Source organism: Plecotus auritus, assembly GCF_963455305.1.
Source record: "Plecotus auritus genome assembly, chromosome: 2".
NCBI lineage: Eukaryota > Metazoa > Chordata > Mammalia > Chiroptera > Vespertilionidae > Plecotus > Plecotus auritus.
The window spans coordinates 72,709,718-72,737,084 of NC_137771.1; the positions used below are offsets into that span (position 1 = coordinate 72,709,718).

The 27,367-nt window shown below is 42.4% G+C and overlaps 2 protein-coding genes across 5 annotated transcripts in view; both read left to right on the top strand.

The window, feature by feature from the left end:
* Positions 1–27,367, top strand: part of LOC308242985 (epoxide hydrolase 4) — a 157,694-nt gene that overhangs the window by 38,165 nt on the left and 92,162 nt on the right. The window contains exons 1-2 of one of the 4 annotated variants that reach the window (XM_080657907.1): positions 15,850–16,182; positions 25,264–25,461. In XM_080657907.1, the coding sequence (XP_080514033.1) occupies positions 16,034–16,182; positions 25,264–25,461 (347 nt within the window). In that variant the 5' untranslated portion in view covers positions 15,850–16,033. Of the gene's footprint in view, positions 1–15,849; positions 16,183–25,263; positions 25,462–27,367 lie in introns of those variants that run through there. The other 3 variants (XM_080657909.1, XM_080657906.1, XM_080657908.1) reach the window with 3 other exon arrangements.
* LOC308242585 (lysophosphatidylcholine acyltransferase 2B-like) lies at positions 1,140–2,678 on the top strand (the record flags this gene model as incomplete). Its single annotated transcript, XM_080657066.1, has 1 exon — positions 1,140–2,678. Exon 1 carries the CDS (start codon positions 1,143–1,145, stop codon positions 2,676–2,678), a length of 1,536 nt encoding a protein of 511 aa, XP_080513192.1. The 5' UTR covers positions 1,140–1,142.

Here is a 27,367-nt window from a genome sequence, read left to right on the forward strand (position 1 = left end):
GTTGGCCAATGACCACAGTGCTGGAACCAGGATCTGAACTAGATCCATCTGGTTGTAAAACCCATAATCTTTACACAGATCACATTCTGTTTAGAGGCTCTGGTGTCCACACATGTATAGGAAAGATTAGTCACATTGCCCTAGCCGGTTTGGCTCAGTGGTTAAAGCATTGGCCTGCAGATTGAAGGGTCATGGAGCAAACCTGGTATGCTCCAAGAAATAGAAACATATCTCAGAAACCTTCAGTTCAACTTTTAATTCTAAGAAAAGGAATTTAACTTAGGAATTAGTGAACACAGGAATATTCGATATAGCACTGTCTGGGTTGCAAATGCTACAAAGTATAGGGAGAGCCTGGCTCACACCAGCTTTGATTATGCTTCCCATTGATCACTTCCAAAAGACAACAATAAAGGGAAGAGACAGGATGTTGACTGTGGTTGGCGCAATGAATAATCCTGATTTATTTTAATGAAAACTTGTTACTGACAAAGGTAATCGTAAGGTTTCCTGTTGTTACTTGTGTCTGTTTGAAATGCTGATTGGTTCATGTGGAATAATATGAAGAGTATGAATCAAACGTTCCATGGCTAATTCTGCCTATGATAATGGATATAGTCTAATTTTCAATAGATGTAGAAGAGTGTTTGTAAAAGATAAAGGTGCCACCAGTTAAACCTCTGAACATAAAGAGATATTACTGTTTCTGTAGAAATCAATTGTAGGGAGAGAAAATGAATTTGACTTACCAGTTGCCAAAACATCTCACAGTAAAAATTGTCATTAAGATTCATATATTTAAATTAATATAGCCCTAGTAGCTATATACTATGTGCTTAATATAAACATCAGCAATTTTTATATGAAAATAATTTATTAAGCATATATATATCAAAAAGAAGATGTTTACAAAAAGCAAAGAATATTGTCCCGTTGATATGATTCTAATCCTCCTGCTACATCATTTACCATTTAAAATTTTTTGGATTTTAAGGGTAATACATCATATCCTATTAACACACAATTGCCTCTAAGTTCTAATGATGTGTGAACAGAAAGAGCAGAAGGGGGAAGGTGTGCGCTCTGGGGGCCCACCCAGATCCCAGGTGCTGGCCTCCTGAGACCACTGAAGAGTCGGCCCCATGTCTCATCTCTCCTCGGACTGGGAGGTGGACGGATGGGAGTCCTCCGGCAGTCTACTGAGGAGCAGGTCCTTGTACCCGCCCGCGGTGGCCAACCCCTTCATGCAGCAGACGCACATCAGCGCGTGGCGCTGGGCCTCCATCCTCCTCCTGGGGACTGTGCTGGTGCCGGTGCGGGTGTCCTGCATGGCCGTCCTCTTCGTCTTCCTCTGGCCCGTGACCATGCTGTCCACCATAGGCCACTCTGCTCACCGAGGCAAGCCCGCCAAGAGTTGGAGAAGAAAACTGGTGCAACGACCCCTCAGATTCTTGTTTCAGACGTGTTTCCTCGTATTAGGGTTCCTGGTTAAAGTGAAAGGGAAAAAGGCAACCCTAAACGAGGCCCCCATCTTCGTTACAGCTCCACACTCCACTTTCTTCGATGCCATCGCCTGTGTGGTGGCAGGGTTACCCTCCGTGGTCTCTGCGAGTCAAAACGCCCGGATCCCAGTGGCTGGGAAATTCCTGTTGTCAACCCAGCCGGTGCTTGTGACTCGAGAGGACCCCAACTCCAGGAAGACGACCCGGGATGAAATCCTGAAGCGAGTGACAGCCAAAGGGGAGTGGCCACAGATCATGATTTTCCCAGAAGGAGTGTGTACCAATCGCACGTGTCTGATCACTTTTAAACTAGGGGCCTTCTCCCCAGGGGTTCCCGTGCAGCCAGTGCTGCTCAGGTACCCGAACAGCCTGGACACGGTGACCTGGACCTGGCAGGGCTTTACAGCCTTCCAGATATGCATGCTGACCCTGAGCCAGCTCTTCACCAGGGTGGAAGTAGAGTTTATGCCTGTGTACATCCCAAGTGACCAAGAAAAAAAAGACCCCATCCTTTTTGCCAATTCAGTGAGGGTCAACATGGCAAATGCTCTGGGGGTGCCCGTGACAGACCACACTTACGAAGACTGCAAACTAATGATCAGCGCAGGTAACCTTCAACTACCCATGGAAGCTGGTTTGGTGGAATTTACAAAAATTAGCCAGAAGTTGAAGTTAGATTGGGATAGTATTCATCAGCATTTGGATGAATATGCTGCAATCGCAGTTGCCTCAAAAGGAGGGAAGATAGGAATTGAAGAATTTGCAAGTTATTTAAAACTCCCAATTTCAGAGCCCTTCAGACAACTTTTTGCCCTTTTTGACAGGAATAACGATGGCAGCATAGACTTCAGAGAGTACGTGGTAGGGCTGACTGTCCTGTGCAATCCTGCCAACACAGACAAGATTCTGAGAATGTCATTTAAGCTTTTTGATCTTGATGAGGATGGTTTCATAACACAACCGGAGTTGGCTGCTATACTTCAGGCAGCTTTTGGAGTGACCGACCTTGATGTTTCCAGTCTCTTTCAGGGAATAGCTAGACAGAACTCAGAGCACATTTCATACAAGAACTTTAGGAAATTTGCTTTGAAGCATCCAGAATATGCCAATCTATTTAAGTCATATTTAGAACTCCAGGCAGCCTATGTATATACATTACCACAAGAACAACTTTAATCACTGTATTTCAAGGTTTAAGTCAGCCCTGAAAATGGTGCAAGTACTTTCCAGGTAGATGCTATGAAATAAAAATATTTCTTTGCGGAAAAACACAATCGTGTTTACTCTAAGTGGCCTAGGCACTTAATTATGATATTTAAAATGTACTTAAAGCATGTATATTTCAATTAGACTTTATAGCATCTAATTTTTTTCTTTTTTTTTTTAAGAATAAAACTTAGATTAGATAGAATTGCCCCCTATAGCAGCAGTATTAATAAATACCTCATTTCCTTGATTTAACATACTAAGAAGTATAATTTCAGGGAAAAAGGAAGAAGTTCCTTAAATGTGTACTTCTATTATAAAACAATTGTTGACACCTGCTTTTTGTTTGTTTTTAAAGAATTTCTTTTTTAAAAATACATTTTTTTATTGATTTCCGAGAGGAAGGGAGAGAGAGAGAGAGAGATAGAAACATCAATGATGAGAGCGCATCATTGATGGGTTGCCTCCTGCACACCCCACAATGGGGATTGAGCCCACAACCTGGGCATGTGCCCTTGACCAGCATCAAACCTGGGAACTTTCAGTCTGCCGGCTGATGCTCTATCCACTGAGCCAAACCAGCTAGGGCTTTTGATACCTGTTTTTAAAGATATGTTATAATTATTTTAGATATGTGAAAGATGAGAACATGTGTACTTTAGAATCTAAGAAATACAGGGACGTGTCATGTGTAGCGATGTGAAGCAGTAACTGTTGTGTCTGAGGAGAAAGCTGGTGACGGAAGAGGTAGAACATTGCCCCACGAACAGCCATAGAGAAGTGTCAGGAGTAATCTTGACACCCTCGGTGAAATAGGAATTTTTAAGGTTGAAATAGGTAGGTTTAGGTAATTTTTAAAATTAAGGGGGTCCATGGAAAAAACACAGGGCTACAGAGTTGCACAATGATACATTTCCATAAGACAAGGGAAAGGCAGATGTTACATTTCCATAAGATAAGGGAACTGGGAGTAGCCAAAGGTCTATATTTGCAAAATAAAGGAGGGCCTCACACATCCCATGTGGGGTTTGATCTTTGAGCTCAGGAGTTGCTATAGTGACCAAATCAAAGGGGAATAGTGGCCAATCAGAGAAGATATCAAGGCACAAAAACTGTAGTCTTTATAAACCGGGAAAAAGGAACTCGGTGGGACTCTTTCCCCCTCCCTACTTGGGAGTTTGTACTTGTTCTTCAATAAATTTCCACCTTTGCTATACCAACTTCCATCCGTGGTTCCATTCTTTAACTCCAATGGACAAAGAATCCGGGAAAGTCATGCTGCCCAGGGGAACACCGCATGTTTCAGTCCAAAAATCCCGTTCATCTCAACCACTGCTGTCCTCACAGCCCACTCTTCTCTGCCCCTCCCTTATGTCCAGAATAGCTAATTCTCATCTGTTCTAGATGGTAGTTGTTTTTTTGTGTTTTTTTTTTTTTTTTTTTTTTTTTATCACGAAAGCTATTTTTAACTGGGTTGTTTTGATTCTCCACCATTATGGGTTTTTAACAGTAACTGACAATCTAACAAATGTACACAGTGCAAACATGTTCTTAGCAGTGATGACAGAATAGCCAACAGAATGTTAAATGTGTGAACTGCTAACCTTTGTGTTTACTCTGAGCAAATAAGCAGTATGTGGACATATGAAATATATGTGTTTAATATTCTGTCATGTAAGGTGATTCGATTCTATAGTCTATTTTGTATTTTTTTCCATATGAAAAGTACCTGACAATGGCACCACCAGTTGTTCATCAGTCCATGTGAGTCCACCCTCTGTCAGCCTGTGAGTTTATCATGATATACATACTAGTACATGGAATGCACTGTTGCCTTTTCTCTGCTTCCTTATGCACAGGGGTGATGTCTCCTTTGGGCACTGTGGGAACCCCTTTCACGTCCCGCGTGGTTCAGGGTTCCTGTTCAGGGTTCGGGTTCTGGAGAAGGCCGCACACAAATGAAAAGAGACTCGGAAAAGTATTAATTTGGGAATATTGGGGGCCAGGCAGGAGCCCAACTCTAGTGGAAGGACTACCCTTTGCTCTGGCCTTTCAATCCCTTTTATTGAGACTATGGGATACGCCCATAACCTTTAGGTAGGAAATTCCAATAACAGAAATTTACATGAAACAAACAGAGGTGAAGGCTGCTTCAGCTAACAATGTTTCAACTAAACAGTGAGTGATCAAAACAATTAAGGTTGTTGACCAGCCTTCCCAGTTTCCTGGCCACATCTTTCTATTAGTGGTAGAATGATTGGTTTCCGGCATCTGCCCCGTTTCTTTCCTTAAAAAAAATCTTGTATCTGCAGACCAGAAATAAACACATAAGAACAAAAATGTTTGAGTCCCAATTTCAATGTCCAACAGTTCTGAGTCCCAGTTTCAATGTCCAACAGTTCTAAGTCCATTTCAGTGTCAAACAGTTCCTTATGTGTACATGTCAGCAATGACATCTGGATGGTGAACAAATGGTGGTAAGGCAGGTCTGACCCTCTCTGGTTTGGTCCTGGGCAACCTGCTGCATCGCACAGCTGCTGACTGCTAGCATGGCAAGGTGTTGTCAGCGTCTTCCATCTCTAGACTGTTTCTCCTCTTTGTCTTCATGGCTGGAGGATTACTGTCAATTTCTCTCTGTTGCAGGAATCCACATGGTCTTGGAGTTGTTTTCTGAAAATATACAAACATACTCTCGACCAAAAGTTAATAAAGGAATCTTTTCTATAAATTTTACTTGGGATCATTTTTATTTTTTGCCCAAACGATTTTCCTTTGGCCTATTTTGATACCATGTATGTTTTTCATTGGTGTCTTGCTGTTAGCATTACAAATGAAAATGAAAATTTTTTAAAGTAAAAATTTTCTAGATGTAATTTTCTTGCAGAATATTTTTCCTTACATGCTATTTTTCCACTATCCCCCCTTTTTTTGATTAATGGAGGCTTTTGGAAATTTTTTTTTTTAATAACTTTGGGTTAATACTTTAGGAACAGCCTCTTGTACAATTAAATTTTCTGTCAAATTTAATACTTTAACAACAATTTTAGTTTACTCTGTAAAAATTAATGGAAAGGATTATATGCATCCTTGAGAAAGCCCTGAGCACTCCTAGATTTAGGTTAGATTTAGATATAGGGCAGTCACCATTAGCCACTTCTCTGTTGCTTGGGTCTCAATATGAGCTGGGCCAAGTCTCTTGTATGTAGCTGGATCTCAATCTGAGCTGGGCTCTGTTACCTGGGTCCCGATCTGAGCTGGGCATGGGAAGCACGAAGCAGCCATGGGGGCAGGAGACGTCCCTCAGAAGGGGTGAGGATTCAAGCCCCTGCAAGGCTGGGGGGGGGGGGCGGTGAGGGACTGTGCCCCACCTCTGTTGATCCCCAAGTTCTCTCCTGATAGCCCCCTGCGACTGTGCCTGTCTTAGGTTGCCCCTCCCTTGAGGAGTCTTACCCGTCATTGACTAACCAGCCATCCTCCGGGGCCAAGCAGGGTGATGTGAGCTTCAGTTCTGTCTCCTTGGTAGCCTATGCCCCTATGGCCTCCACGCCCAGCACTTGCCTTGGGATCCTCTCGCCTGCTGGCAGGGTCCCGGCACTGATCACATATCTTGGGGAACCCAGGTTTCTTCTCCAGAGAGGGCCCAGCTCACGCCATTGGGCCAGAGACAGATCCATGGTACCAGCCATCACAAGGCTTCAACCTCAGCATAAACAGAAAATTCAGGCAACAGCTGTGGGAGGGTCCCTCTTGGCAAAAAGGCCAGTATAGAATGCTCAAGTGCCTTCCCAGGGAGGCCTTAATTCCTTTCTGGAAGAGACTAAATCCTTTCATGTCCTTTTTTAAATTGCTGCCTAACATGCAAAGAATTAGTTTGTAAGTTTGTCTGGGATAATTGTACAATATGCTGTTGTAAATGTCAAAAATTATAATGACATTGTAGAATAATATCATGTAAGGATATTCTTTGCTTTAGGTCATGGCAATTCAATTTCAAACTGGCTGTCAATTTTTCTTTGTATAGATAAAGTCTAGTTACATTTTTTTGCACCTCTCCCAGGAGCAAGTAGTGATAGTCCCCTACTTTAAAGGCCAAAAACTTTATAACATCTAGAAGTAAAATATAGTTACTAATTTTTATTTGATAAAGCTTTCCATGTGATTTCAAGTATCAATCGGTTAAGTTTCAAAAATATTTCCTTTAAGAAGAGAGAACAAATTTCCTGTATTCCTCCGGGCCCTTGGAGCTTTCCAAGAATCATCTCTGTTAAAGCCTTGAAATTTTAACATGGAAAAAATGATCAAATATATATATGCCCATATATGATTTAAATTACCACAACTATATAATTTCTCCCAATTTAATTTGCACTTTGTACTTTTAAAGCTGGCAAGTCAAACATTTAGCAGTTCCTAGATTAATAACAACATCCTGCTTACTTTGGGGCAAGTTTCAGCAACAGATCTGGCCGAATTTCTTTTCATGCTTAAAAGATAGACAGATCTTAAATTTTTTCTTTCTTTTTCGCTTTCCAAAATTATAACTAGCACCCAATTTGGCCAAGATTTGCATTTCCCTGCGAGTTCTTTTATAATTTTTAAATGAAACCTTAAGTAATCTCATTGCAGGAGAGCGGATAGCCTTGCCCTCTCCTGCCACCTTTGAATTTCTCCACACCAGAGGTGGTTTCAGCAGTGGAGTTTCATTTCTTACTACAGATTTTAAATTCCAAATACCAATTAAGATTTTAATTTGCATAAGAAACCACATTATTTTATAACCTAATTCTTCCCCATTAGCCTGGCTGAAAAAGGCGTTCCCACCCTACTTACAGATCGCGACTCTGCAGCTAGTCCGTGGGCTTTGTGTGCAGTGAACCTCCCTCACCTTTTTCTAGGTGAATTTTTTCCTTTCCTTCGCTCTTAGGCGAAAAATATCATCTCCTCCAGAAGTCCCGAGTTCAGGCGCCAAATGTGGGAACCCCTTTCATGTCCCGCGTGGTTCAGGGTTCCTGTTCAGGGTTCGGGTTCTGGAGAAGGCCGCACACAAATGAAAAGAGACTCGGAAAAGTATTAATTTGGGAATATTGGGGGCCAGGCGGGAGCCCAACTCTAGTGGAAGGACTACCCTTTGCTCTGGCCTTTCAATCCCTTTTATTGAGACTATGGGATACGCCCATAACCTTTAGGTAGGAAATTCCAATAACAGAAATTTACATGAAACAAACAGAGGTGAAGGCTGCTTCAGCTAACAATGTTTCAACTAAACAGTGAGTGATCAAAACAATTAAGGTTGTTGACCAGCCTTCCCAGTTTCCTGGCCACATCTTTCTATTAGTGGTAGAATGATTGGTTTCCGGCAGGGCACGGGGATTCTGATTAGTGACATCTGTGTGCTCCCTTTCTTGGATCATAGCCACCAGTTTCTGTTTAATTTGGTTCCTCTCTAGGGCCTTCAAATTTTTATTTTCTTACATATTTCTTCAGCTTTTAAAATTATTATCAGTATGAGGATTAGTTCAATGGAAGTTACTATGCTATGCCTGAACCACAACTCCTGGAATCCAGAGTAGGGAGGCCAGATGGGACCAGAGTTGTGTGAGGAGAAACTGGGGTCTGTGGCTCTGGGGAGGGAGTTGAGGGGATAGCCCCCAGGACCCCTGTGTAGAGTCACACTCTTGCACCACAGACGCCATCCTTCCAGGGTCAATATAGTTATTTCAGTGTAACTTAGTGGTAGAAGAATAAGAGATCCAGTCATAAACTTTGTTCACCTAGCATGGTTCTACTTAGTGCCTTTATTTTACTCAGAGCAAGTAAGTAAAATAAAGGCACAAGGTATTTTTGTTATGGCAGTCCAAATGGACCGAAACAGTGGGGATTATGAAGTACTTCAAGTAAGTAAAATAAGTGCCTTTATTTTGCTCAAGTAAGGCCAGAGGAACATTATAGCCCATCATTTCTCCCTCATGTTTGCAGAGAAAATATCTCATTAAGAGCTCCACTGGCAATAAATAAATACATTAAATTATTTTTATTCTCTCTAAAAAAAGATTTGCAGGCTAAATGCCTCCTTACCCTTTCTCAAAGTAGCCCAAATGTTCTTATTCTACAAGAGGAAATAAAAACAGAGAGAAAGATATAGTATTGGGAATACCATTGAAACAGTTATATATGGTATGGCTGTCTATTATTATTATTATTATTATTATTATTATTATTATTTAGGTATGGAAGTGTTATATAGAATGAGAAAAGAAATCACAACAGACTACAACTTCTATATATATCCTCTCTAAAATATATATATATATATATATATATATATATATATATATGTATATATATATATATATATATATATATATATATATATATATATTTTAGAGAGGAAGGGAGAGGGAGAGAGAGATAGAAACATCAATGATGAGAGAGAATCATTGATTGGCTGCCCCCTGCACGCCCTCCAATGGGGATCAAGCCCACAACCTGGGCATGTGCCCTGACGAGGAACTGAACCGGTGACCTCTTGGTTCCTGGGTTGACGCTCAACTGCTGAGCTACACCCGGCTGGGCCAGACTACAACTTCTGGAAAGCTAATATCATAAACAAAGGTTATAAATACAGGAATTCTGACAAATTCTATTTTTGTATGATTCTCAAAGAAAGGGAAAAACTGCATATTCTGCATTACTGAGAATAATCCTTTTGTTCTGACTAGACACCAATGAGAACTGAAGCCTCTACTTACTGTTGTGCATCCCCTTCACTATCCATATACTTCCAGCACCCTTTGCTATAAGACATCTTCACATAATGATGTGACCTTGGATTCTGTCACTTCATGTCACCACATGGGATGAATCAACGAGTATTCCTAGAAGCCATTTCTACACCAGAACAGGGAGCAACTTACTTAGATGTGGAAGTGATTTTGAACCAATAAAGATTCCTTGCTAATCTAAACTACTGTATCCCCAACTTAGTTTCACTGTGGCTAAGTCTCAAAATTGCCTGTATCCACTCAGTGTCATCAGATATGAGGGGACATTTGACTAAGGGGTAAGTCTTGATCATTTGTGGTCAACATCTCTTAGTTTTGCAAACTTTTCAAAAAACATACTCAAGTAGACACATTTCTAGGGACCTTACTTAGAGATTTGGAATGAGCTTGTGCAAATAGGGCCCCTAAAGCTTAAACTTCATTAGTTAGCTTCCTGCTGTTTTGAAGAAGAAATGAATGGGGGAAAGGTAAGCAGATGGGGAAAGCTGAAGGAAAGGGAAAGAAAAAAAAACGATTGTTTTCAGATAATTTCCATGTAGGTCTCACCCAAGAAGAGGAGATCATTAAATGAGATTTCATAATCCCTTCTGTCTCAGTCCATTTGGGCTGCCACAACTAAAATACTATAGCTAAGATTGAGGATCCAAGATGGCGGCGTAGGTAAACACCTAAACTGCTGCCTCGCACAACAATTTCAAAACTACAACTAAAAGACAAAACGTCTATCACCCAGAACCACGGGAAAGCTGGCTGAGTGGAAGTTCTACAACTAGAAGGAAAGAGCAAACAGCATTGAGGGGTGCACAAGCGCGGAAAAGCTGAGGTACGGAGGCGCGCGAATCGGGAGTGCTGCTGTTTTCAACCCGAAGGGAGATAAGCTCCCGATTACTCTGAACTCCAGTTTCTGGGGAGACGCGGGGGACCCAAACTCCTACGGGGAGAAGCTGGACTGTCTGCCGTGGGGTCGGAAAGTGAGGGAGGCTTGCTTGCAGGGCTGCGCGCAGGAATAATTGTTTACTGCGCTGGAGCACCAGACGGACGCGGGGACACGGTCGGAGCCGCAGAGCCGGCTTCTGGCAGCCATTGCTGTTTGCCACGCCCTAGCCTAGTGACGCCCTGAGACCCCGCTCCGCACAATCTACAAACCCACCCAAGCTCCAAGCAGCGGCTTTAGCATATGAATGGTCTGCCCTAGCGCAGCTTAACCTAGCAAACTTGCAGCCTGGTCAGACAGCTCCAAAACCTCCAAACCCCAAGCAAAGAGGAGAAAACTGTAGTTCTCGCTGTAGTGCCTGCTGGGTGGCCTCAGACAGTAGCTGACCTGCACCCCATTGGAGATCCAGAAGCCAGTGTACCTAGTGGTCAGTGTGAGACACCAGATTTCAACTCCTCACATCCATAAGTGACACATTCAAGAGGCAGACTCAGTGAGCACCAAAGCCCCACTGAAACAAGTCCTGCACCATAAGCGTGTCTCCAGCGCAGCAGTTCTTCCATTATAGACACAGTGGGTCCTCACAGTCAATTGGCCTGGAGGTCAATTCCTCCCAGTGTACCAACAGCAATCAAGTCTTAACTACACCAAGACTTTGCACTCAGCCCACAAAGGGGTGTACCAAAGGCGTCCACCTCAAGTGATTGGGGAGGCTGAGCTACTGGCCCCTATAGGTCACCTACCACACAAAGCCACCTCATCAACACAAGGAAGTAGCAAAATGCAGAGACCAAGGAACATGTCACGAATGAGAGAAATGGAGGAAAGCAAACTACTAGACGACATAGAGTTCAGAACCACATTTATAAGGTTACTCAAGAATCTTCTAAAAACCGCTGAGGAACTTAGTGAGACCTTTAAGGATCTTAATGAGAATACCAAAAAAATGGAAAAGGACCAGTCAGAAATTAAGCATACACTGTCTGAAATAAAGAATATACAGAAACTCAACTGTAGATCAATGTACCCCAAGAATCAAACCAAAGATCTGAGATATGAGGAAACAAAAAAGACCCAACCAGAAAAACAAAAAGAAAAAATCCAAAAATATGAAGATAGTGTAAGGAGCCTCTGGGACAACTTTAAGCGTACCAACATCCGAATTTTTGGGGTGCCAGAAGAAGAGAAAGAGCAAAATATTGAAAACCTATTAGAAGAAATAATGACAGAAAACTTTCCCTACCTGGTGAAAGAAATAGACTTACAAGTTCAGGAAGCACACAGAACCCCATACAAGAGGAATCCGAAGAGGACCACACCAAGACACATCATAATTAAAATGCCAAGGGCAAAAGACAAAGAGAGAATCTTGAAAGCAGCAAGAGAAAAACGGTTAGTTACCTACAAGGGAGCACCCATACGACTATCAGCTGATTTCTCGGCAGAAACTATGCAGGCCAGACGGGAGTGGCAAGAAATTTTCAATGTGATGAACAGCAAGAACCTACAACCAAGATTACTCTACCCAGCAAAGCTATCATTCAGAGTTGAAGGTCAGATAAAGAGCTTCACAGACAAGAAAAAGCTAAAGGAGTTCATCACCACCAAACCAGGATTACATGAAATGCTGAAGGGTGTTCTTTAAGTAGAGGAAGAAGAAGAAAAAGGTAAAGATAAAAATTATGAACAACAAAATGACATCAAATACATACCTACCAACAAGTGAATCTAAAAATCAAGTGAATAAAAAATCTGAAGAACAGAATGGACTGGTGAATATAATAGAATCAGGGACATAGAAAGGGAGTGGACTGACAATTCTCAGGGGGGAGGGGGTGTGAGGGTTGCGGGAAGAGATTGGACAAAAAGCTTACACCTATGGATGAAGACAGTGGCGGGGGGTAAGGGCATGGGGTGGGGTGGGGCATCAGGTGGAGGGAAGCTATGGGGGAAAAAAAGAGGAACACCTGTAATAATCTGAACAATAAAGATTTATTAAAAGAAAAAAGAAAGAAAAAAAAATAAAATACTATAGCTAAGTAATTTAAATAACATTTATTTCTCACAGTTCTGAAGGCTGGGAAGTTCAATGCACTGGCCGACTTGGTGTCTGGTGAGAGCCTGCTTCCTGGTACATAGATGAGTGGCTATCTTCTTGCTGTGTCCTCATCTAGTAAACCAGGGGGAGAGCTCTCTGGAGTGTCTTTTATAAGGTTACTAACCCCATTCATGAGGGCTTCACCCTTATAACCTGATCACCTCCTAAAGGCCCCATCTCCAAATACCATCACATGGGGGATTAGATTTCCATTTCTGAATTTGAGGAGGATACAAATATTTCTATGGTAATAGTGCACACATGTAATTCAAATACAGTAAGTTTTAAGATGTACTGGAAAATAGTAATGTGAATAAGAGATTTTCGCTTAAAAGTAGTTGCCAAGGTATATCTTTATTGAAAAAATGGTACATTACTCAAACATCTGCTTAACTCTAAAACTGTATCAAATTAGAAAATGAACTATATAAAATATCAGAGTCATTTATTTATTTTTCCCTTTTCCAGCAAGTATTCAATATTAGTTAACCCATGATTCAGGATCCCAGGGTGGGATGTAACCAGTTCAGATCTTCTCAGGAAACTACCTTTTGCCCCGTAGTGGTCCGAGGATATGGGGCGAAGGGACTTGCACACATGCTGGTACCATTTGCACATGGAGACATCACCCCCTCTAGCGGTCATTGCCTTCTCACATGGAGGAGGTCCAGGGAGTTTGGCTAACAGTTTCTGGTTGAAGTGGCTGTTAAAAGGGTAGCTATTGATTTTGGTCTTGATGTCTTCTGCCATGTTGCTGACTCTTAAAGACGCCCCTGAAACCACTCGCAGCTTAATGTGACCCTCAGCAAAGCCCCCTCCATCAGACCAGAAGCGGAATTCCGGGTCATTTATTATACTCTACAGTTTTTTAAAAATATATGTTTTTATTGATTTTAGGGAGAGAGAGGAAGAGAGCGGGAGAGATAGAAGCATGGATGAATGAGAGAGAACATCAACATCCATCAGCTGCCGGCTGCCTCTGGCACACCCCCTACTGGGGATCAAGCCCACAACCCAGGCATATGCCCTAATCTGGAATCCAACAGGTGACCTCTTGGTGCATAGGCCAATGTTCAACCACTGAACCATATGGGCTGGGCTATTATACTCTACCTTTTAACTCAAAATGTTTAACATAATACGTAACACAAAATTATTTTTATTGTAAAACAAATACAGATCAAACCAATCTGTAGCTAACAGTTAATACATAAGTATATAATATATATTAAATACATGTAATATTTTTCTTCTAATTATTTTTAAATTCTCACGCAATAATATTTTTCTATTGATTTTTAGAGAGATTGGAAGAGAGCGGGAAAGAGAGAGAAATATTGACGTGAGAGGAAACACATTGATTGGTTGCCTCCTGCACGAGCCCTGACCAGGGTCCGGCTGGGGAGGAGCCTGCAACCAAGGCCTCCCAGACAACCAAGGTACATACCCTTGACCAGCATCAAACCTGGGACCCTTTGGTTTGCAGGCAGATGCTCTATCCACTGAGCCAAACCCACTAGGGCAGTGATCGGCAAACCGCGGCTCGTGAGCCACATGCAGCTCTTTGGCCCCTTGAGAGTTCTAACGCCACTTCTTCAAAATAGACTCGCCCAGGCCGAAAACCGACTTCTGCGCATGGGCCACGAAGTTTCAATCGCACTGTGGAAGAGTCACACTCAAGGGGCCAAAGAGCTGCATGTGGCTCGCAAGCCACGGTTTGCCGACCACTGCACTAGGGCATTAATATAATATTTTTCAAGATGAACGTTCTTGTCACTAACACTTGGATCAATACATAAAACTTTTCCAGCTCCCCAGCCCCCCAAGCATAATTACAACCTTCTCCTTCCTCCCAAAATCAAGGCTATTTTCCCGACTTTCATGTTTTCACTCGTGTTTCTTTACATTTTTATCATCTAAATTTGCATGTTTCCTTATATGTAAACTGGGCTCATAGCAGTACCTACCTAAATGGTGGTTGTGAGGATTAATTGAATTAATACATATAAAGCAGGTAGGGCAGTTTTCTCACCTAATAAGCACTCAATAAATATTAACCATTACACTGAGTGGCCAGATTATGATCTCTGAACGCATAATAATCTGGCCACTCAGTATATATCCTACATAATAAAAGGCTAATATGCAAATTGTCCCCTCTACCAAGAGTTCCACCAGCAGGCAGGCCGGCCAACCGCCCATGTACCCTCCCCCTGGCCAGGCTGGCTGGACCCCACCCATGCACAAATTCATGCACTGGGCCTCTAGTGTGTATGTGTGTGTGTGTACACACACACACACACACACACACACATATACACACTGAGTGGCCAGATTATTATGCATTCAGAGATCTTAATCTGGCCACTCAGTGTATATTATCTCTGACACTCCTCTTTTCTACAGGAATAAGAATCAATTATCCAGTTACATTTTAATTAAGGTGTCTGAATAATTGAGAAGGGCATTATTTGGAGAAATGGCTACTTCTTGGCCAATCTTACGGTACAAGGTCCGTGTATTTTCCAAGCAATCAGTATTTTAATCATTACCTTGTATAGAGCTTCCGAATGAAACAGAACGAATGAGCTTTCTTCCTTTGGAGAAAGTACAGTATTAAAATTAAAAAACTTTAAAAATGATTCCACTATTGTCTTCAGGCCAAAATATTCAAAATTCTGTAACTCCTCAATCCTCCAACTTTCCTACTCAAAGGCTCTGTCCCTACAACTTTACCTCCTCTCTTCATAGTCATTCTGTGGCTTTATAAGCAAAGTGCTGTAATATAACCCAACATTTCTCAGCCAAAGTCCAAGAGCAATTATATGCGCTGCTCTAGATTCTGTACACACCCTCTGCAGGGGACTCAGGAGTGTTCTGACTCCTGCTGATTTTATAATCTCCCCTGCACCCCAGAACCCCCAACTTTTCTTGCCCAAAGCCATTTAAGTAAGGGAGTGCCTCTGGCCGCTGGAAGGGTCTTGTGAACCTTTTGTGTGTGTGTGTGTGTGTGTGTGTGTGTGTGTGTGTGTGTGTGTGTGTCGGGGGGGGGGTGCTCTGACATCCCACGTAGTGTAGAAAGGCTGCAAGAGTTGATTAGAACTTAGCTCTCAATAAAACATTTATGAAAATGAATTTCTAGCAACAACCCGAAAGCAAAGAAGAGGAACGGGGATGAGGAACACCAGGGACTGGCTAGTCCCGAGGGAACCCTTTGCCCCTGGAGCAATGAGGAGCCGGGTACCGGCCGGCTGAGGTAAACACAGCTACTACGCCTGCGCACAGCCTCCCCGGGTCACGTGGCGGCGCTGCCCCGCCTCCGGGGTTGTCCCGGACTGCATTTCGGCTGCCGTCAGGGACCATCTACAAACTGACAGGAGGCGTCCACCTTTTCCCCGAGGGGGCGGATTCCGGTAGGAGCCGAGCGTTCGGTTGGAGCCGCCCCTTTCCTCCGGAGGTGGGGCGTGAGGCTGCGCCCTGAGCCCGCAGGCGCCGCCCGCCTCTGCGGGACATGGCCCGCCGTGGGGAGGGCGGCGCGGCCCCGGCCGTACTTGTGGGGTCCCCTGCAGCGTGCACTAAGGGGTTGCAGAGGAAGGGGCTGTGTGAGCGGCTCCGGCTGAAGGCGTTGGTGTCGGAGCAGCTCAGCCAGGACCTGCTCAGGTAGGAGGAGGCGGGAACTCAGCCGCTTCAGTTCTTCGCGCGCCCACCTCCGCCCCCGAAGCTGTGGCTCCTCTCCGGCTCTATCCCCACCTTGTTCTCCGCGCCTCAGGCCGCTGTGTGGTGTTCAGCAGTCTCCTCCCTACGGAGCGGTTCGCCTTCGCGCAGTAACCAGTCCCGAGCTGCTCGGAGACCACGCACCAGATTCCAAAAGAAAACCAAAATCAATATCATAGTTATGTGCAGCACCAGTTTATGCCAAAATACTCTAACACGGCTTAGGTCTTGAAAGACATCTCGCTAAGGTCGGGGTGCCTCCAGGGTTCGCGGTCCTGAAACGTACACGTTTTGCTCAGCTTAAGCAGTTTTAAGAAAAATGATAAAATTAGGCAGAAAAAAAATGAATATTTAGAATGAGGAAAAATAGAACAAGTTACTGGAGCCTTGGAGGTCTCTTTCTTCCAAGCTCTCTTTAAACAATTCATCACAAATGCTGACATAGAAATACCTCCCTATTGCGACCTGGCTTCCCCTCTCCACCTAGAACCCTTTACAGCTCCCAGCAGCTGCGCGCTCCCTGCAGACCCAAGCAGATGGAGGGTTGTTGTGAAACTTAACCCAGACTATGGTAAATCCAGCTAAAGTCACCTCAGTTTCTAAAGAAAATGAAGCTTAGAAGTACTCTCTAGCTAATTTTCATTTCCACCAAAACATGGATTCTTGAACTTTAATGTGCATCAGAATCACCTGGAGGCCTTGTTAAAATTTAGATTTACCGGGTCCCAGACCATAGGTCTGATTCATTTGGTCCAGGTTGGGCCTGAAGTTTTTGCATTTCTAACAAGGTCTCAGGTGATGCTGATATTGCTGGCCTGAGCCACACTTTGAGAACTACTGAACTAGAGTAAACACAGTTACTACTAATAACTAACAGCTGTGCAGCTTTCTACATTTTAAAAAGCACTTTCACTCACACTTAAAAGGCTCCAGCAGCTATAAAAATGAACTTTATAAGGTTAAAAACATTTCCTTTTAATTTGGGCCTATCTACCAGAGATGCTCCTTTGTCTCCACCAGTGGTGGATGGATGGAAAAGATGGAAAAAACAAGTCTGAAGTTGTTCTGTTTCTAGGGTGAGTCTCTAAGGATAAGGTGCTCCTCTTCAGTGACTTTATTCTTCTGGCTGTATTGTGAGCAAAAAGTGTCATGAATTTAAGGAAGATAACATATTTAATTTATATAAAGAAAATTAGGTTAAAAGTATAGCAGGTGAACAATTTATCTTCACTCTAGCAGCAGTTAAGGACAGGGCCCTGCGCTCCCAAGTTCTTGTCCTATATAACAAAAGGGTAATATGCAAACTGACCCTAGGGGCAGAAAGACCAGAACTACCAGTCACTGTGACATGCACTGACCACCAGGGGGCAGACGCTCAATGCAGGAGCTGCCCCCTGGTGGTCAGTGCGCTCCCACAGGGGGAGCTCCGCTCAGCCACAAGCCGGGCTCATGGCTGTAAGCGCAGCGGTGGTGGCGGGAGCCTCTCCTGCCTCCTCCACAGCGCTAGGATATCTGACTGCGGGGAGCAGGCCTAAGCCGTCAGTCGCACATCCCCCTAGAGCTCCCGGGCTACCAGAGGGATGTCTGACTGCCAGCTTAGGCCCGATCCCCTGGGGAGCGGGCCTATGCCGGCAGGTGGACATACCCTGAGGGGTCCTGGACTGCGAGAGGGTGCAGGCTGGGCTGATGGACCCCTGTGTGCACGAATTTTCATGCACCGGGCCTCTAGTTGAAAATAAAGAAAAATAGATGCAGGCCCTAGCCAGTTTGACTCTGTGGATAGAGTGTAGGCCTGTGGACTGAAGGGTATCAGGTTCGGTTCCGGTCAAGGGCATGTACCTCTACATTGATGTATCTCTTCTCTGTCACTCCCCTCCCACTCTCTATAAAAAGGTGAAAATTAAAAAATAGGTGCAGCATCTTTTTAATTACAAAAAAACTTCACATGCTCACCCAGCCACCTTAAATGCTAATATTCTTCAAGCACAGCAATATCATTGATTTATTTTACAAATATTAATGAAGTAGCTAGCACCTACCTGGCTCTGTTAGAGCAAGCTCCTGTAGAATCAAATATTAATAGGATATGGCTTTGGTGTTCGTGTTTACACTCTAGTGAGAGAGAATAACCAAACAAAAGTGATGTTGGGACCCCAGTGAGTTGTAGAAAGCTTTATAAGGTAACATCTGAATGATCTCTGGGGGTTGATTAAAATTGATTAGGTAGAGATTAGTAAGGGAGAAATCACAGAGTATTTAAACAAGGGGAATGGAGATTGGAAAGAGCTTGATATAGTCTCAGAAAGCAAGTTGTATTAGATTCTTCTAAACAGCAAGGAACAGAAACACCTCTGGGTTACTTGAGGCATTAGGACAGCCTTGGGCAAACTACGGCCCGTGGGCCGGAGGATCCGGCTGTTCTATCCGGTTCTCTTGCTCTCCCCTCCGCTCCTTTACTTTGAATTTATATTAGTTCACACAAACACTCCATCCATGCTTTTGTTCCGGCCCTCCGGTCCAGTTTAAGAACCCATGTGGCCCTCGAGTCAAAAAGTTTGCCCACCCCTGCATTAGGATATATGGAGAAGTAAGGCAAAACAGGAAACAATTTCAACATAAAAAAAGCCAAATCTGTGATCTGATGTAGAATTGGAAAGTTGCTGGGGATATAACAGCAACTGTAAAATGGACCATTATTCAGGACAATTGTAGTAAAAATATGTAATTCTTCTTGCCATCCAACTATTAGCTAGACCAGCCGTGGGCAAACTACGGCCCGTGGGCCAGATCCGGCCCGTTCGGCTCGGCTGTTCTATCCGGCCCGTGGAGCCGAAAGAGCAGAGGGTTCTCTTGCTCTCCCCTCCACTCCTTCACCAGCAGCATTGTTAACATGGCAACGTCGGGAAACACGGCCGCAGCTCCTTCTTCTGAGTGGGAGGATTTATATCCGCCCATTCAGTAGAAGGAACAACCTCTCAATTTTCCAGAGGCTCCTTGTAATGCCCGCGGACGTGTCCCCCAACATCACCCTGGGAATGCGTAGACACGTTATCGTGGTGATGTAGGGAGACACGCCCCTGGAGAGCACAGTATCAGAGCATTAGCTAAAAAGGAGACCAACAACACTGTTCCCACTGAAGTTGATGTTTTAAAGACCAAAAACCTTTCAACCCAGTCTACATTGCCATCTACATCTACATCCCGGGCATAATTTGGAAGTTGCACTAAAGAAAATGTTTAATTTACTGTTTACACATTTTGTTCTTTTCTATTTGTTTTAGTTTTAAATTATTTTATTATATTTAAGTTTAATTTGAAAGGCTTTTGTGCCTTTCCTTTGTTAGGCAATTTTATTTTGCCTTTGCCATCTTCAATATAAGGTATGTTATTGTGCTATGATTCCTCCATTTTTTGAAGTTTCAAATTATAATAATTAGTGTTTACATTCTTGTTAAAATGTTTGAAATGAATAAAACTATTGAAATAAAAAAAAAAGACCGTACCCTTTTATGTAATGATGTTTACTTTGAATTTATATTAGTTCACACAAACACTCCATCCATGCTTTTGTTCTGGCCCTCCGGTCCAGTTTAAGAACCCATGTGGCCCTCGAGTCAAAAAGTTTGCCCACCCCTGAGCTAGACCCTGGGCTGATATATAATGGTTTATTTACTCCTCTGTAAGGTAAATCTGGTTATTATTCCCATTCAGCATACCAGGAAACTGGGCATTAGAGGACAAGCAGTGGAGTTGGAAGAAGAATGTTGGCAGTCTGGCTCCAGAGATATTAGAGTGACTTGCCCAAGGTGACATGACCAGAATTTGAACCCAGTCTGCCTTTTCTAGTTATATAAACTGATCTTCCAGTAACTTTGTTCCTTCATCTTTACTTCTCTCACACATTTCTTTTTCTTACTCCACTTTGGGTCAGCTTTGCAACTCTTAGAGTGCGATCACTTGGTCCCTGTTTACTATAGAATGTTTCTGCCAGACTTTACTTGTTTAACTACCACATTGGCTGATGGCTAACCTTGGCTCAGTCTGTTGCCGATTCAGATGTGGTTAGGAGTATCAGGATCGTGTGGTACTAATAAAATCCTAATATGCTAAGTGTCCGACTGTTTGACCAGTCGCTATGACGTGCACTGACCACCAGGGAGCAGATGCTCCGACTGGTAGGTTAGCTTGCTGCTGGGGTCCAGCTGATTGGGACTGGATGAGACGGGCCGGACACACCCTGGAGCCCTCCGCGGTCCCTCCCCAGCCCCAGTTGTGCACCAGTGGGGTCCCTCGGCCTGGCCTGTGCCCTCTCATAATCCAGGACCCCTTGGGGGATGTTGGAGAGCCAGTTTCGGCCCGATCCCTGCAGGCCAGGCTGAGGGACCCCACTGGTGCACAAATTAGTGCACCGAGCCTCTAGTATATAAATAATAAACAAATTTGGCAGCTTTATTTAGGAGGGGATTGTGGGTTTGGCAGGCAATCAGAGTGACAGCAGATGAGGGTAAATAGATAAAGTGACACTAAATCATGGAGGCCTTTTTTCAGTAAAGAGTTTGGAATGTATCTGGAGGCAGTGAAAAGCCATTGGTTTTTGGGGGGCTTTTTTTTTAAACATCTAGTATTATTTTATATTAGTTTCAGGTGTACCCATTGGTGTTTTTATTTTTAAATAAAGGATCAACATATTTAGGTTTTGAATTGAGGAAAGAGAAATTGAAACAAGGAAACCAGCCAGGAGATTTTGTAATAGTTGGAGATACATAATGGTGGCATAAATAGAAAAGGTGAAAGGGATTCATATGGCAATTGATGAGCTTGGTGACCAATTACATGTGGAGGAACAGGGACAGGAAAACATAGAAGGTGGTGCCAAACCTTGGGTCATTTGAAAGGGAGGAACATGGTGAATGTTCAGAAAGCCATATCAAAGAGACCTTTGGAAATATGTTTGGAGTATAGTAGGGAAATTGGAAGAACAGATATAGATTAAAGGTTGGTGGCATCACCAGCACCCAGTTGTCCAAACCAAATAATGGAGAGATCCTGGCTTATTCCCTTCGCCTTCTACATCCAGTCACCAACTATTGCCAGTTTTATTACCTAAATATATTTTAATTCTATCCTTATTCTCTGTCACCATTCATTTTCTCCTGGCATAATTCCTTTACATCATTCATCTGTGCTGTATAGTAGTTTTCTCATCTTCATTCTTCATTCTCATGTTCCCCTAATTCCTCTTCTACACAGCTAACAGGTGATATTTTGAAAAATAAATTCATGTTTTGAACCATTTGGTGATTCCCCTTCAACTGCAAGATAGAATTTAGCTCTTTGCCTCTTTTTTAAAAAAATATATTTTTATTGATTTCATAGAGGAAGGGAGAGGGAGATAGAAACATCAATAATGGGAGAGAATCATTAATCAGCTGCCTCCTGCAGACCCCACACTGGGGATCAAGCCCATAACCTGGGCATGTGCCCTGACTGGTAATCGAACCATGATTTCCTGGTTCATAGGTTGACACTCAACCACTGAGCCAGGCTCTTTGCCTCTTATTCATCTTTATCCCTACAACTTCATCTTCCATTTCTCATCTCAATACTTTGCTGACCAATTTGTAGCTCTACACTCATATATCAGGAACTTTTTTCTACCTTGCTTTGTTTCTCTGACCAACTCTTACTCAATCTTTAAAATCCCATTTGGTTTTCATGTCCTCTATAAAGTCTTTTCTTATGTCTGTCTCTGAACAAAATTTACTTATTTGTGTATTGAATATATCATGCTGTTCAATTTTCAGGCATGCCCTCACTACTATCCTATCTAATAAAAGAGTAATATGCAAACTGACCATCACTCCAACACACAAGGTGGCTGCCCCAATGTGGTCAAAGATCCTGCCCCCATGTGGACACAAGATGGCCACCACAAGATGGCCAGCAGGGGAGGGCAGTTGGGAGGAACCAGGCCTGCAAGGGAGGGCAGTTGTGGGCAATCAGGCCAGCAGGGGAGGGCAGTTGGGAGGGACCAGGCCTGCAAGGGAGGGCAGTTGGGGTGATCAAGCCTGCAGGGGAGGGCAGTTAGGGGTGACCCAGCCAGCAGAGGAGGGAAGTTGGGGGTGACTGAGTCTGCAGGGAAGGGCATTTGGGGGGGACTCAGGCCTTCAGGGGAGAGCAGTTGGGGGGTACCAGGCCTGCAGGGGAGGGCAGTTAGGGGTGACCAGGCCTGCAGGGGAGGGCAGTTAGGGGGACCAGGCCTGCCGGGGAAGGCAGTTAGGGGCAAACAGGCTGGCAAACAGGCATCAATCAGGCAGGGGAGCAGTTAGGCATCAATCAGGCTGGCAGGGGAATGGTTAGGGGGTGATCAGGCTGGCAGGCAGCAGTAGTTAGGGGCAATCAGGAAGGCAGGCAGGTGAGCAGTTGGGAGCCAGCAGTCCTGGATTGTGAGAGGGATGTCCGACTGCCCGTTTAGGCCCGATCCCACCGGGCCTAAACGGGCAGTCGGACATCCCTCTAGGGGTCCCAGATTGGAGAGGGTGCAGGCTGGGCTGAGGGACACACACCCCCATGCACGAATTTCGTGCACCGGGCCTCTAGGTATTCTGTATACTCTTTGAGGGCAGATATTGTTTTAGGCATGTTTATGTCCCCAGTGTTTAGTACATAGTACTTGTTCAATAAATATTTTATTGATAATTAGGTTCAATCAGCACTCTAAAATGCTTTAGATAGGTTAATATAGTAGTTGTTGGTAGAGAAATTATGTGGAAAGAAGCTGGGCCTTGACATCATTGAGCCTTTGCTCTAACCTGTCCTTCTTTTAGATCTTACTATTAGCTGAGCCAATAAACCTCTCTTAAGAGGTCCAAGTCAGATATTGTTACTTGTAACTGATACAAGTGGTTTTATAAAATAAAAAGCACTATATTTTCACATTAAAATTTTTTAAAAATATATTTTATTGATTTTTTACAGAGAGGAAGGGAGAGGGATAGAGAGTTAGAAACATCAATGGGAGAGAAACATTGATCAGCTGCCTCCTGCACACCCCCTACTGGGGATGTGCCCGCAACCAAGGTACATGCCTTTGACTGGAATCGAACCTGGGACCCTTCAGTCCTCAGGCCGATGCTCTCTCCACTGAGCCAAACCGGTCAGGGCTTAAGAATTTTTTTAACACATTAACTTAAAAATTTTTTAAATACTCATGAGCATCTATTATGAGCAAAACAGATTCTCTAGTGAAGGTTATATAGCTACCAACTGCAATGTTTCCGTATTCACTTGGCGAAGTGGGGGATGGAAAGAAGGTGGGTGGGAAGAATGAACAAATTATTTGTACAATTTGAATTTGTATTAATTTTTGTGAAACCAATACATTTTTGCATAACTTTAAATATCAACTATGAGAATAAATTATTGATGAAAATGTTGACTAAAATGCATCTGTTTGCTTGTCGTTTCCAAGTTTCTAAAAGCTTTGCTCTGAAGCATTTGTCTTGTTTAGGATAAAATACAACAAAATTTAACAGCAGATATTGAGCTCTTAGTATATACTGAAGATACACAATTTTTGCCTTTGGGGAGTTCATTGTCTAATAGGGAAAAAGACACATAAAAATGATGATGCAATGACAGAAGTACTGTAATAGAGGTATGTACTGAGTGCAATGGGAACAGAAAAAGAGCCATTAACTTGGTCTTAGGGGAGTGTGTTAATGGCAACATTCTAAGCTTTCACTGTAATGGATATCTTTATCCATTACTTGGACTCCTATAGTGAACTGGTGTGATTGCCAATTATACCCTGCAAATACAAGTCCTCTGAGAATACATATCTTGTTGATGATAATGTTATAGTAATATGAAATAAAATATATACTTACCATGGAGACAAAGATTATATTATCACAGTTTCTATTATGATGCTGATTTCTGTTCTTCTATCACCTTACCACACATATTATCAGTGGGCTATGTCTGTACATTAATAAAAGAATTTGAATGGGTTTAAACTCATTTTAATAATAGATTAGAGTATGGTTAGTTGTGTTTGTTATGGGGGTGGTGGTGGAAAAGGGCTTAAATGTCACATTCTTGAAGCCAAGTCTGCATTTCAGACTTGGTATTTAACAATGGTCAGAACAAAGTGTACCGGTTTCTAATCTGTGTTATCTTCTATTGTTATATCTGGTTTGCTGGTGTTGTTGACTGTTTACTTTTTTGACTTCAATTTTAGTAAGATTTTAAAAAATTGATTCTGCACAATGTCAACTATATTATTTGTTTTTCTCAAAATAAATCTAAAATAGAAAATCAACACAAATAGCAGGAGATAAATTTTACTATTATTAAAAGGAATAAAAATATTTTTTGAAAAAGTAGTCTTACTCTTCTAGTGAAATTACTTTGGTTTTCACATACAACTTTTGGAAAATTAGCTTCATAGCCAGTATTAAATAGTGTTCTTTGAAATGAACTAAGAACAAACTCATTTTTATATTAACATATTTATTTTATGTTACCTCTGTATTTGTTTGTGTTATTTTTAAAACTTACTTTATAAAAATGGGTATCTATACTAATAAAAGGGTAATTGGCTAATTAGACTGGACATCTTCCAGATGACCTTCCGGACGTCCTTCTGTACAAAGCCATGGTGGTGGGGCCAAGGCAGAGGCAGTTATGGGCGAGCAGGCTGGCAGGGGAGAGCAGTTAGGGGGATCAGGCTGGCAGGGGAGAGCAGTTAGGGGGATCAGGCAGTCAGGGGAGAGCAATTCGGGGGATCAGGCCGGCAGGCAGGTGAGCAGTTAGGAGCCAGTGGTCCTGGATTGTGAGAGGGATGTCCGACTGCTGGTTTAGGCCTGATCCTGCCAGGGGTCCCGGATTGGAGAGGGTGCAGGCTGGGCTGAGGGAACCCCCCCCCCCCCCCCGCCTGTGCACAAATTTCGTCCACCGGGCCTCTAGTATTACATACCTGTGAGTATCACTAATTAAACTATTGTTCCTTTTTATTCCTGACAGGCTTCTAAGGGAAGAAATCCATACAGATGTTACTTTCTCTATAGGTGGTACTTTGTTCAAAGCACACAGAGCAGTCCTTTTTGCAAGGGTTCCTGACTTCTATTTTCATAGTATTGGACAGACATCAAATAATTTAACAAATCATGAGCCTATTGCTGTGGAGAACTTTGAAGCTTCAGAATTTAGAACATTTTTACAGTAAGTGCTTTCTTTACCTTTTTTTCTCTTATATTTAAGTCTAATATGTAATCATTTTTAAAACATGTATATGTCATTTCATATATTTTTATAAACTTCTAAGAAAAATCCATTCATTTAAATTCCAAATTATCTTAACTTAGTATTAGTAGAGGCTAAGTATTAGTATTAGAGTATTAGGAGACTTAGTATTGGTAGAGGCTACATTCTAACTTGAGATTGATCCTGAGAGAGAAGAAATGAGTAGTGAGCTATCTGTTAATTTGAATGAATTACTCTATGCCAGAATTTCTCAACAGTAGCACTGTTGACATTTTGGGTTAGATAATTCTTTGTTGTAAGGGCTGTGCTGTGCATTTTAGGATGTTTAGCAGCATCCCTGGCCTGTAGCCACTAGATATCAGTAGCACTTCCCCTCCACATCCTTCCTAGAGCTCCTCCCCCACAAGTTGTGACAACCAAAATGTCTCCAGACCTTGCCAAAAGTTCTCTGGGGGTAAATTTGCCCTCTGTTAAGAACCATTGCTATACTGATCTCTATATTATTGATATGTAAAGCTTTAAGTAAATTAGGTATGTTTATAAAAATATGAGATCATAAATTTTATTCTCTTGACTTGTATGTGGTCAACATTTTTGAAAATAGAACTTCCATTGAACTTGTGTTTGGTGAAGTTAGAGAATTGTCATTGTTAAATAATGGGATAAAGTACTTTATATTAATCCCCATTTCTAATTGAATAGAATTCAATTTTAATGCTTTGCTGTTATCTGTGCAAATGTATAATTATTTGACACTAATTTTTGCTAAATGTATCCGGGGGAAAGTACTTTCTAATGTATTTACTCAAAATTGTATCTCTTTTTAAAGAACCTATTTAAATGACTTTAGAGAGGTCTTAAATACCTAAATACACTGATTTTCAACCTTTTCTATTTTATGGCACACTAAACTAATTACTACAATACTACAGCACACAGATTTTTAAAAATATTTTTTGCCAATCTGACAAAAATCAGTATAATTTTGATTTATTCACACCCGATTACCTATTGTTACGTTGGCTGTTGTCATTTTTTAAATTTGACAATCTAAGGAAAAAGAGTCCAGTGACCCGACTAAATAGTCAGATATTACATGTTTTAAAAATTCTTACAGCACATCGGTTGAAAATTGCTTTCTTAGTGTTTAAGAACATGGACTCTAGGACTAAAGTGCCTAGGATCAAATTCCCTGCTCTGCCATTTGGTAGCTGTGTGCCTCAAACTTAACCCCTGTGTGCCTGGAATTTCCTCAAATGTAAGATGCCTGGCATACAAATAAGCATTATAAAAATTGTTAACTAAGTTTTTTATGTTTATAAATCTTGAGGTGTTTATTTGTATTTCATTTCAGTAATTTAAATACTGCCATCCCATCATTTCTTCCCTTTCTCTGATATGGAAGTTAGTATCATTCTAGTAATATTTTAGTGGTTTTCTGTCCTACCACCCCTCACAGGCACTTACTTAGTAGATATTTATTGTGCCCTATTTTGGGCAAGGTCGTGTGTGAAGGGCTAGGTATGTACTGGCTAGTGGTATTTTATTTCAGTGATTGATAATAAGTGTGAGGAAGGGGAAAATTTTCTCTTCCCCTCCTCTGGTTCTTTTGGCTGGCCAAATAATCAAATCAACAGGAGGCAGACTGTCAAGAATAAATAAATTTAATCTCGTGCACATGGGAACGCCACATATATGAGATGAGCAGAGATAGAAAAGGGGATTGAGGTATAAGACATTCTGAGCTAGGGATGAGGTATTGCCTCTTGGGGGCCTCAAAGTGTCATTACCGGATGATAAGAAGAGCAGATGTTTAAATTGAATTAAGGACAGACATACAGACCTAAGCCGTCAGTCGGACATC